Raw genomic sequence first — 12,089 nt, 5'->3', positions numbered from 1 at the left:
ACTATCACAGCCAGCATGGAGATTGAACCTGCGCCATTGGCGTCTTTCTGCATTTCATGCTAGCCGTCTAGCCAACTGAACTAACCGACCCCCACACGCATTCCAAAGGAAATAACTGTGATCATTTCTTTTAAAACAGGGATAACTATATAATTAGCAACATGATGGAAAATTGTGGAGATGAGGATAAACAGAACACAAGTATTACACAGAACAAGGCTGTTCATGGACTCATGGACTACTGATATGACAGAAACATCTTTGACAAAACAATGGCCAGGCTAGAATGTGGTGGTTCAAACACAAATTTGCTCAAATCTTTAGGGAAAAGCTTTGCATAATTATGAGAATAGATAATTGGGGTACAATAGTCTGTGGAAGGAGCATGAAATATACCAGATACTTAAATTAAAAAAAGTTTTAGGTTACATTACCTTGATGACTGACCATGCATAGAAAACAGATTATAGTTTTTTTTTCTTAATTCCTGAAGCTTTTAAAATCACCCTCAGGGTTATGTTATGACCCACAGTACCTTACCCAAGTGCCCAGAATCCACACAACGATCTTGATAGCAAGTGCGAGCAGGATTTCCAACTGAATAAAGTCAAAGGTCAGCTCTATTTTCTCCTCATATTATATAGATATTTGTAGTTTCATGAGGGACCAATAAATAGCAGTCAGACGCAAGAAATCTGGCCAATATTCCTTTCCTTAATGCAGGGCACAGTGTTCTTACCACTGCTTGTGGTCAGCCAGATCAGCACCTCAAAATCAGTGCTAAAAATATTTCCTCATCTCCATGGCTCAGAGGCAGACATTTTACATTAGCATGTTGATAAATTGTCAGTCCTGGCCCAGCAAGACAAAACTTTTATTAACACCACTGAAGCACTTTAAAAAAGCATTACTTGCTTATCAAAACACAAGATTGCTCAGATGTTTCCTGTGCATTAAAAAGAAATGGGTTCTCAGATTTCTAATCCATAAAATACATAGCACGATCTCTTGTGATATCCAGTTTTTTCCCAGTACACGGGCACTGCCCATGCACTACAACTAGAACATATCTAGTTAATGGACGCAGTTATGACATTAAATTCCTCCTTCCCATAGTTTTGTGATGTTGTCCAATTACTAGCAATCGCCATTGAGCTGTTTTTGGAGCAGTAGGTTGGGATTGGCAGAAGGGAAGAGAAAAATGTTCAGTACGATACAATATAAAAAGGTAATTTATTCATCTTGCTTGAATCCCATGTGCCCTTGTTTGGTGGTGGTGATGGTGGCCAAGGGGGATGGGGGTGGGGGGGTGCAGCAGGAGAACGTAGTGCAGGGTAAAAACTTCATTGACCCCAATAGCTTACCTAATTTAAAATTTGTAAATTTAGAGATTAGCTAGGAACATTTGTTAGGTGTTCTGGCATCTCTTTTATGAATCGTAATCACCGCATGCATAGTGCCCAATTTTCAATGGTTTAGTTTTCCCACAGAAAAATTGCTGAAATTATGAAAATAATTTCAAACTGTGAAAAACCATAAAAATATGCTAACCTTGGAATTTGGACTAAGTCTTCAATGTCAAATGTAAGAAGTTATAGCTTTAAAGTGAATATGTAGAAAGTCAGATCAACTATATAAATGTCACTCTTATCCGAATAGTGTTTGTATAATGCGGGTAGTTTTCAGACTAGATATCCAGAGAACACTTTAGGCTTCAATCATATACCTACTGGAAGAATCAGCTAACTCACTCTTAAGGAAAACACTTATGTCCAAGACACTTTACCAACAAAAAAAGTGCAAACAGCTCCATAAATACAAGGATGTCCAATGTGCAGTCAAAAGCTTTGCATGTTGCCTGGGGACAAAAAAATCCCACAGATCTGTCAGTCAGTGCTGTCCTTTCACATCACGTCCCCAAGCAGGCCTGAGACAAAAAAAATGTATCTTGTACGTGTCTACAAAATCATTTGCTTCCCCATCTTTGTTAGTCCATGTCTGAACCCCTCCAATCAGGCTTCCACCACTGCCACAGCAACTAAACAGCATCAAAATCACAAATGACATCCTATGTACCGCGGTAAACTATCCCTCATCCTTTGACTCGTCTGCAGTCTTTGACAGACAGGTCACCGCACTATCCTCCGACATCTCTCCTCAATCATCCAGATAGGTGGGACTGCTCTCAGCTGGTTCCATTCTTAACTAATTGCAGCCAGGCAATCAGTTGCAATGGCTTCTCTTCTGCTCCCACACTCTTACCTCTGGAGTCTCTCCCCATCACGCCCAAAAGGACCTAGACTTGGCCCCCTCATTTCTCATCTACATCCTGCCCCTAAGCGACATCATGTAAAAACATGTCTGGTTCCACATGTACATTGACGACACTCAGCTCTACCTCACCATCAGCTCTTGATCCCTCCACTGCTTCCAGCTCGTCAGACTCCAGTGCTGGATGAGCAAAGATTTCCTCCAATTAAATACTGGGAAGACCAAAGCATCATTTCTGGTCCCCATCACAAACTCCATTCTGCAGCCATTGACCCCATCCGTCTCCAGCTGTATTAGACTATTCAGAACTGTGGCATCTTACATGACCCAGATATCCACCCCATTACCAAGACTGCCTACATATCGCCACCTATTACCTCAAATCCAATGCTTCGGAAATCCTCATCCATACCTTTATTACCTCTAGACTTCATTACTCCAATACTCTCCTGGCCAACCTCTCATCTTCCATTCTCCATAAATTTGAACTCATCCAAAACTCTGGTGCATATATTCTATTTAGTGGAATGTAGTGACTGGTATGTCAGCAAACCTGACAGCCATTTTGGGCTGGCAACATCTCAAGCAGCAAAAAGGTGAATGATTAAGGATACTTCTGGTGATACACATTGAAATGACTGTTCCAATAGCAATATATTTTCATCATCCACTTGAATAGATAGATGAGACTTTGATTTATCCTTTCCAAAGGCTTGCCCTCCAACAATGTGGCACCCCCCCACCCCCCTCCCCAAGTGTTGCACTTAAATCTCAGCCTGTAATACAAGTTGATGCACTGCAGCATAGCACAAAAACATTTCTCACTTAGGGGAAAGAGCCACCAAACGAATGGAGCTGGAATCTTGAACGAGTAAAGCAGAAAACCTGCGCTTCTGCTTCAGTAATAGTTACTAAGTGATCTTCCATTTAGCACCAGGTTATTTTTTCCAAATAATGTTCCTTTTCGTAGATAAAATATCTACACACCTTCACTATTGATTTAGTTTTCTTCTTTATGCGTGGTTTCACTTTTTCCACAGTGGGAAGCTGTGGAAGTTTCTTCAGTTCCTCCAGAACAGCTATTGCAGCAGCTTTCTTGGAAATTTTCTTACTCTTCCCTTCTCCTTCAGCTGAAAATTCTCCAACCATTACTTTAGTAACAAAACTTTTCATGTGAGGAGGGCCACTTTCTTTTATTACCTGTGAAGCCAAAAGGAAAAAAACTTAAGACAGGTAATTAATGTAATAGCAAAATACTGTGGCTGCTGAGAATGCCCATGTATAATGTCTAATTTACTTGCTTTACACATAACCCAAGGGTGGCTTATTAGTTTCAAAACTTTTTCAGCAGCAACCTGCTTGAAATTTCTCCCTTCCCTATCTCATTTAGAAAGGTTTACTTCCAAGGAGCACTGTGACATTAAAGTAAGGTCCCTCTGTTAGGCATCATTCCTCTTTTTGGCAACTAGTACCCAACTGTGCAGTCTTTAAGAACTATTTGAGAATGGCAGTAATTTGCATACCAATGGGGGGGGGGGGGGGGGGAAGCTCCAGCACAGTCAACTGACAGCCTACAGATTTGCACCAGCAATTCTGTCTATTGCCAGGGTTGCTGTGCTACTCATGAGGAATCAGGGAGTAATTCATTTGCCCATCCTATTTGGCCTGCAACTGCTGAACAAAATGAAATGAGAACAAAAATTTAGTTCCTCACTCCTCAACATCCAAATGACAACAGGGTAGTAGACAAGCTGCTCCCATATCTATCAATATTGTTCAAGATAGCCATTATGTTTTTTTTAAAAAAACAGCCGCAGCACAGGATTGCCCACACAATCCATTTTGAAAGTTACCTTGTAAAAACTCACAACTCCGTCATTCAGCATCACTGCAGCTATTCTCACTGTGGTCTTTCTTTACTTGTCCAGTTTACTTCCTGTCTATTTTTTGGACCACAGTTGAGATTATGCACTCAGCAGAAATATTATTCTTCCTTGGTGTTATTCTAATCAGCTTTGGAAAGCATTTTTCGGAGCTTCCCTGATCAAAAGTATTTGTTCAACCTGTGCTAATCTGCAAATTACTGATATTCACACAATGTTTCTTAGTTGCGACAATGATGAATGATGCACAATACAGAAACTGTCTCTGTAGCTCATGAGGTACAGAATCCTGTGCAACCAAAACTCTGCCAATCTAATGGATTTAGGGGTTGAGATAGAAGTGTAGAAAAGAAAAAGACAAGAAAAAACTGTGAATATTGAAGCCAAGTTAGAATATTTCTGTTGAGATCAGATCTTACACATTAATTAAAAACAGTGCGTGACTGTAGCATTGAGGGCAATGCACACAAGATGACAGTATCAGCATGTCACGACAGATCCAATATACTGCTGTCAGAGCTTTTCAGGAAAAAAGATTAAAGTACTGAAAGAGTACTAATTAAATCAGGCAACTTGAGTAAAAATTAAGAACTGTGAAAATATTAATATTCTGACAGCAATGAATTCATTCTTTGAATTAATGGCATCTTTGAAGACAAAAAAAAGCTGTTACAAGAGGTTTTTTTTTTTAAAAACTAAAATCTTAGACTTCTGTGTGCTTTAAAAAACTGGAAAAAGGATTTTCAATGGACTTAGATACCCTCAAAGAGCTGGAATTTTTGGATGTTGACTTTGTATATAAGAATGGGAAAAGCAAGCTGTTTCAAGGAAGCCAGCAAAAGGTCTGACCTCCTAAGAGCAACACTTTGAATGACAGTGGAGACTCTGTCCGGTCACGTGATCGGCTCAGGAAGGCTTTTGCTTTCACTTGGGACTTTTAAAAACCAGTGAGTTGGACAAAGAGCAGGCATTTGAAACTTAGAACTGACCTGCCTGGAGACGACAGAAAAAAAGACCTCTCTCTGTAAAGGAGACTTGCATCTCTTGAAAAGAAATCCTGCCTTTGAAAGGTGGCAATTTCCTATTGCCTCCTGTCTCTGAAGAATTCTTGCATCCAGTGTGGTTCCTGTTGCCTCCTGTGTTTTGGGAAACGCTGGAACCTGCAGAAAGCAGCAACACAGCAGTAGAAGCTAAGAGTCCTGAGCAGACTGGTTGCTGCACCCCTGCTGAAGGACCTATGCACAGCCTGCTGTAGTCCAATTGCCTTGAACACCTACCCAAAGTTGGTTCATTAACCTCGCCTGGAGAGATTGAGTGGCACCTGACTGTTCAACTCAGGGACACCTCACCCGTACCAAAAACATCCTACCAGAATGTAATAAACGGATTTATTTTTATTATTCTTTCTATTCCTAAGAAACAGCTGCAAACCAAAATCCGTTTTTTCCTGGTTCACCAGCTTGTTTTTTTTAAATGATTAACTATTTATTAGAAAAGAACTAATAATGTTATTGTTTAAAGAAACCTGGTTTGTGTGCTTTATTCCGGGGGACAAATAGAGTTAGTTAGGTCTAAGTTTCAAATGACTGCTCTTTGTCCAACTCACTGGTTTTAAAAAAGTCCAAAGTGAAAGCAAAAGCCTTCCTGAGCTGATCACGGGACCAGACAGAGAGTCTCCGTCATTCAAAGTGTTGCTCTTAGGTCAAATTTGACTATTCTTCGGTAGGAGGGAAACTTTATTGATATACTGTGACCTGTGGAATAATGGGATGGAATTAAAGTGCATTTCTCTCACTTTGGTTGTAACAAAGTAAAGTGATCAAAATCAGTGCAGCTGCCAATGAGACAAAGATGCAAAGTTTTAAGGTGTGGACCAACAGAATGGCCCCAGAACCACAAACTGTCCAGTTACAGAATGGCAGCAAGCCCCCTCTTCCAAAACCCAGAGTGAATAAAAATGACCTTGCATTTCATCGCATAGAAAATGCCCCTCAACTAGAGGAAAACGAATCACCTCCGTCCTCCCATCCATTCTGGTCCCCGATAATTGTCTGCACCCCATATTCCCCCTTTCCTCTCCCCATCTCTCTTCCCCTCAGGTCCCCTTTCTCTCTTCCTCAGTCCTGCTCCCATCTGCCTCCTCAGTACAATTATGCTTCCATTTTTAAAATTCTGTTTGATCCAAACATTGCTCTTGATCTCAACACCCCACACAGAATGTCACGAGAATCAACAACATACATATTAAAAACAGTACATAGGGCACACAATTCATTGAAAATTCCTCTACACATGGAATACCCACTACTCCTGTAAATGAGGCTTTACTAGATATGCAAAAGATGTCTCACTATGACACACTACAGCTGCTATTCTACGGCGTACATCAACTCATGATTATGAGCGCCTAGTGGCCAGATTGTACAAATTGCTCAAACTGCTATCTGAAATTATTTCAACCATGTATCGCTTAATGTTTGGCATTACAAACAGTAAGTTGCAGCAGATAGTTATTCTCTTCCCTGTAATTTAAAATATTTCGGTTGGGCTTTGCTTTTCTGCTGTGTTCTCTCTCTTCTCCCTGCCCCTACCCCAGCTTCTCTCCCTCTGCCTGGTCTTCGTTAGGATAGGACCTAGTGGGTAGTATGGTACAATATGGAAAAAGGAACAAATAGCAGCAGGCTGCATTTGGGGTGGGCTTTGCAGAAAAGTTGTGGTCCTTCGTACTCTAATCCCATCTCCCTCTTACTCATCACATCTTACATCCATTCTCCTTCTGACCACCCACTCACTTCCATTACTACTTTGATGACTCAACTCAACCTCTCCTTTCCCCTTGCTCTCGAGACCTGCATCCTTCAACTTCCATCTACTTGACCCCACTCTCTCAATGCCAAGAACGTGTGTCAATTGACTGGCACCCTCAGTTTCCCTTCTCTCTTCCCCCAACTAGTTCTCAAAGAGGACTGTCAGCTTTCAAAAATCATTAAAAGAAATATAGTTGAAAAGAGCGCAGAAAACAGCCAATCATGCTGTTTTGGTCTCAAATTGTTTTGCTGGTATAAACAACATTGCCTTTTGTCTAATTGTCAGGTGGAGATTTTTTTTTGTGAAAAGAACACATGCACTCTCAACTGGTACTCCTTATTCTTCCCTTCAGTTGAATATACTTTTTATAGAGGCAAAATAAAAGCGAGGCATGTCATCAGAACACTCCCTTGCAGACAGGTGGGTTGTGAAAAATGTTCACTCAAGATAAATTATACTTCACTAAAGCTTTTAAAATTTCTCTTGTTTTTCCAAAATTTGAAGGAAAGCTTGCAGGCAAAAAGTGCTTGAAGGCTAAGAAAATATCCCGTCACAAGAGCTGACTGGAGTTCCAATGCATCCTGGTAAATTATGTATTTGAACATGCACATGACAAAAATGTCAAAGGCCAAGATCAGGTATATCAGCAAGGTTGAAGCCTTCAAAGTAAAAACTTAAAGGCATTTAAAGGCAATTTAAATGGATAAAATTTAGAACACCTTTTGTGGAACGTGTAATTTTAAAAAGTTTGCTTAAACCCATATTTTGGATAGTAAACATTTTAATTAAGAAAAAAAATATCAAAAGCATTGATGGGGTGCAGTGGCCAGATTATGCAACCTCATTGCTATATGCTCACACAGTGTGACACCACTATCAATGAAAATGCCTGTCAGAGTGGCAACTTCAGCAGTAACAGATGCTGCAGGTACTTATGAGATTTCAACAAACATGCAGCCCATGTACCAGATTTAATACATAATAAATGATAAAAAGATAATTCAATGGATAAATCTAATGCCCAAAGTGGTGACTCTGCAAGCTGAATTTGGATTGTGGAATCTGAAATGCACTTAAACTTTCCAAGATGCATCAAATGGTTTAGTTAGATCTATTGACAGGATATTTTTCTTTACATCCCAGAACACACTCAACTTTAGGTTATGTTCTATAAACTTCAAAAAGGCTTAAGTGGTAGTGGAGAGTCCAAGAGACAAAGAAAGCAAGCGGCACACAGGCAGCAAGAGCATAGCACGCTTCCTGACAGAGGTGGCACACAGTCGTTAAATTAAATTACTTTTAAATTGCATATGCATAGCTGTTTCACCTTTGCCACTGGCGTTATGAAATCTACTCATGCAAATTGGCAAAACTGCAGAGTACAAACAGCCTCATCACAAAGCAAACACAATTCAGTAGAAGCTGAATATAAACATCAAAGTTATATTTTCTTCAATATTTGTATCACGATCAATAGCAGGGAAAGACCCTACCAATGCAGGGCCAGCAGGAATATCAGACACTCAGCTTGCAAGAAACTGTGTTTCTGGCACCCTGTTCTTTGCTTTAATTTCTATGCTTGACCAGGAAGGCAAGTAATTTGGCATTTTGTGAGATATGCAATATAGCCTCACTGTGGCACTTTGACAGAAGTTGTGGGAGAAAAATTCTAGAGGCAGTTGAAATGCAAATTTTTGAACTGACCCAGCATTAAAATGCTTGGTCTAACCACGAAGCATTTGTATTGTTTCCTCAGCTACCATTCAAAATCTTGTCACTACAACTTTGTCTACGGCACCTCAAAAAACACACTGCAAGGACAAAAACTGCTCATTTCAACATCAACATGGGGATGGTTTAATACTGTTGGGTTTTGCCAATAATCAAATAGTTTCATCATATGAAAATTGATCAGACATTTTATGAAAGGCTGCATTTGCTGACAACGCAACCACTAGGTGGCACAGTTCTGAAATGTCACTGTCCGCAACATCTCAGGCAGCTGCCATTAATAAAGATGGCGCTGCTCAATTTGTCACGAAAAGCAAACAGCTTTAAACCCAAATCCGCACAGTGACAACAGTACCCCGCTCCCTCCTGCCATCGCGCTTCTCTTCCCCGCTCCTGTCTGCTCACCACTTCTCCCCCCTCGGCCACTCACTCCAGGCCTCGCTGCTTCCCTCTTCTTGGCCACTTGCTCCCCACCTTGCCGCTTTGGCAATCGGCCAAAGGGGGAAGCAGTGAGGCCTGTGGAGTGGCTGGGGTGAGGGCAGGAGGTGGAGGAGTGGCGAAGCGGGAGCAAGTGGCTGAGGGAAGGCAGCTGCGAGAAAGGATGGAGCGGGAAACTGAAAGTGGCGATTGAAGCGGGGATGGCAGGAGGGAGCAGGGTACTGTTCGGGGGAAATGGAGCCGGCAATTGTGGCTAACGAGGAGTGAGAACATCATTGCGTGGTGACGTCAGCACGCCTATGTATACTGACAAGCTGGCAAATGTTTGCACGCACGGATGACGTCCGCGATCGCTCTGTGCACGCTCTGCGTTGTCAGGATTCACTTTATGAAAATCTTACTTCGAAGTTCACAGGCATATTTCTTTTCAGTGCAATCTCAAAAACTTGGCTTATTTCAGATTTATTGAGATCATCATCATCTGGTTCTCTTCCATTAACCTGCAAGGAAACTTACAGTAGTTAACAGTGTAAAATTCCACAATTTAAGTATTAAAATTTCAGCATTATTTTCATATTTTCCTACATTATAACAGCAACTATGCTTCAAAAGTAGCTCATTGACTGAAGTGCTTTGGGACATCCTGAAATCATGAAAGATTTGCATTTATATGGAGCCTTTCTTTAAAACTACAAGGTCAATTGTAAAGGATATTCAGGTTTTGAAAATAGTACCTTGAAAATAACTTTTGGGGGTTTAAACTACTTTAGCTGATTGTGAAATGCTACCGCTCAGGAATAGTCTGTTTATCTCAACAAATCTGTGGTGTTTTTCTACAAGCCACCTACTCTAATCACACTCTGCTGCTTGTTCTTCAGAAAAGAGGAGGTTGCGGGAAGGGGGTGGGGGAAAGAAAGAGAGGTTGCAGGACTCGAGAAGGTTACAGATAGGACAGTAAACGCCATGAAGGATTCAAACACAAGGATGAAAATGTTAAATTGGAGGTGTTGGGGACTGGTAGCCAATTGATGTCAACAATAGGTATAACAAGTGAACCTGGCACAAGACAGATTATGGGCAGCAGAGTTTTGGATAAGCCAAAAAAGCTTACAGTGCGGAATGAAAGGCCAGCATTGGAATGTCAAGTCAAGAGGCGACAAGAGCACGGATGAGGGTTTCAGTGACAGATAAGGCAAGTCAGGGGTGGACAGAGTGGAAGTAGGCAGTCTTTGTAATAAAATATGGGGTTGGAAGCTCAGCTTGGGATCAAATAGGATGTAGAGATTGCTAACAGCTTGGTTCAGCCTAAGACAACAGCTGGAGAGGGGATGGATTGACAATGAGCGTACAGAGCTTGTTTTAGATTAGATTAGAGATACAGCACTGAAACAGGCCCTTCGGCCCACCGAGTCTGTGCCGACCGTCAACCACCCATTTATACTAATCCTACACTAATCCCATATTCCTACCAAACATCCCCACCTGTCCCTATATTTCCCTACCACCTACCTATACTAGTGACAATTTATAATGGCCAACTTACCTACCAACCTGCAAGTCTTTTGGCTTGTGGGAGGAAACCGGAGCACCCGGAGAAAACCCACGCAGACACAGGTAGAACTTGCAAACTCCACACAGGCAGTACCCAGAATCGAACCCGGGTCCCTGCAGCTGTGAGGCTGCAGTGCTAACCACTGCGCCACTGTGGTAGGAAGACAATGGTTTCAGTCGTTGCAATATTTAGGTGAAACTGTGCCTCATCCCAACCAAATATCAGACAAACAGTCGGACACCAAAGCGGCAGTTTAAGGGTCCTAAAAGGCAGTGGAGAGATAGAGCTGGGTATTGTCAACGTACATGTTGAAGCTGACTCATGTCTTCAGATAAGGGGACCAATCCTTTAAGGACTTCAGAGGTAAAAGTGCAGGGCTGCAAGAGAAGTCATTACAGAAGGTGCTCTGGGTACAAGCAAATATATAAGAGTAGAAACAAGTGAGGGCAATCCCACTGAGCTCAAGTTTTTCTAACCACTCCTTTGAGTCCTGCAATTCTTTTAGTGGTTATCATAGATAAACTTCCATTGTCTGAAAGGGCACACATTTATCACCATCTACCAGATCATAATATTAAGTCCATCAGGTCAGTTTAACTGCTAATCCTGGCAACATTCTAGCAAATTTAATGTACACTTTTTCCATTGCTTTTATAGTCTTCCTATAATGGAGTACCCAAAACTGTACACTATACTCCAACTGCAGTCTAAGATTTTAAAGTTCAACATAACCTCCTTGTTCTATTTCATCCCACCTGAGAGAACAAGGATTCTGTTTTCTTTATGCTCCTATCCACTAGAGCTGTCACTAATACAAGATAGCTAACATAGCCAACACACCTGGATCCCATTGTTCCATTTAAAATCTGACCTTCGTGTAGCTAGGCCCCTTAGCAACTTTTTAAACAAACCTAGCTGGACTTAATTGAAATGCTTAGAGTACAGATCCTGCCATCAACACACTCTAAACATTTCAAGTTTTAACCAGGAGGAAGAGGCGGTGGTGGTGGTGGGTGAGTGATCTCCCTGGGCAGGAAATTTAGAATTCCAGCTTAGTATAAACAGGCTGTCTGGCTCAAACCTATACTGCAGCTATATATGATACTGGCAGCTAGAAGTGTAAAAAAGCATTACATTCTCCAACAATATAGTCCATTTGACTTGATTTTTAAAACCAAGCTAGAATGCATTTAAAAAAGAAAATACTCACAGTTGGTAACTTGGATGGCAGGGTTTCATTTTGCAAGGCTTTGAGTGCTTTAGCGGCTGCGTCATGCTTAGCAGCCTGCCTTGATCTTCCTTTTCCCTGGAACTGCTGGTTTCCAATTACAAGTTCAACTTGGTAAGTGACTGGTCCAACAGGAGGGAAAGGGTAAAAGTACCTCGAGGAGAAAACAAAAACACTA

General features: G+C 41.3%; 1 protein-coding gene across 5 annotated transcripts in view; it reads right to left on the bottom strand.

Annotated features, from left to right (window-relative positions):
• stau1 (staufen double-stranded RNA binding protein 1) overlaps window positions 1-12,089 on the bottom strand; it is a 64,169-nt gene that overhangs the window by 20,726 nt on the left and 31,354 nt on the right. For all 5 annotated transcript variants that reach the window (XM_068048265.1, XM_068048267.1, XM_068048266.1 and 2 more), the window contains 3 exons: window positions 11,894-12,065; window positions 9,533-9,631; window positions 3,259-3,471 (listed from right to left, as the gene is read on the bottom strand). In XM_068048265.1, coding sequence (XP_067904366.1) covers window positions 3,259-3,471; window positions 9,533-9,631; window positions 11,894-12,065 — 484 coding nt within the window. The remainder of the gene's footprint in view (window positions 1-3,258; window positions 3,472-9,532; window positions 9,632-11,893; window positions 12,066-12,089) is intronic.

The sequence above is a fragment of the Heterodontus francisci genome, chromosome 16, assembly GCF_036365525.1.
Source record: "Heterodontus francisci isolate sHetFra1 chromosome 16, sHetFra1.hap1, whole genome shotgun sequence".
Taxonomy (NCBI): Eukaryota; Metazoa; Chordata; class Chondrichthyes; order Heterodontiformes; family Heterodontidae; genus Heterodontus; species Heterodontus francisci.
Note: the sequence above shows the minus strand (reverse complement) of the source record. Positions and strands in the feature narration are given on the sequence as shown.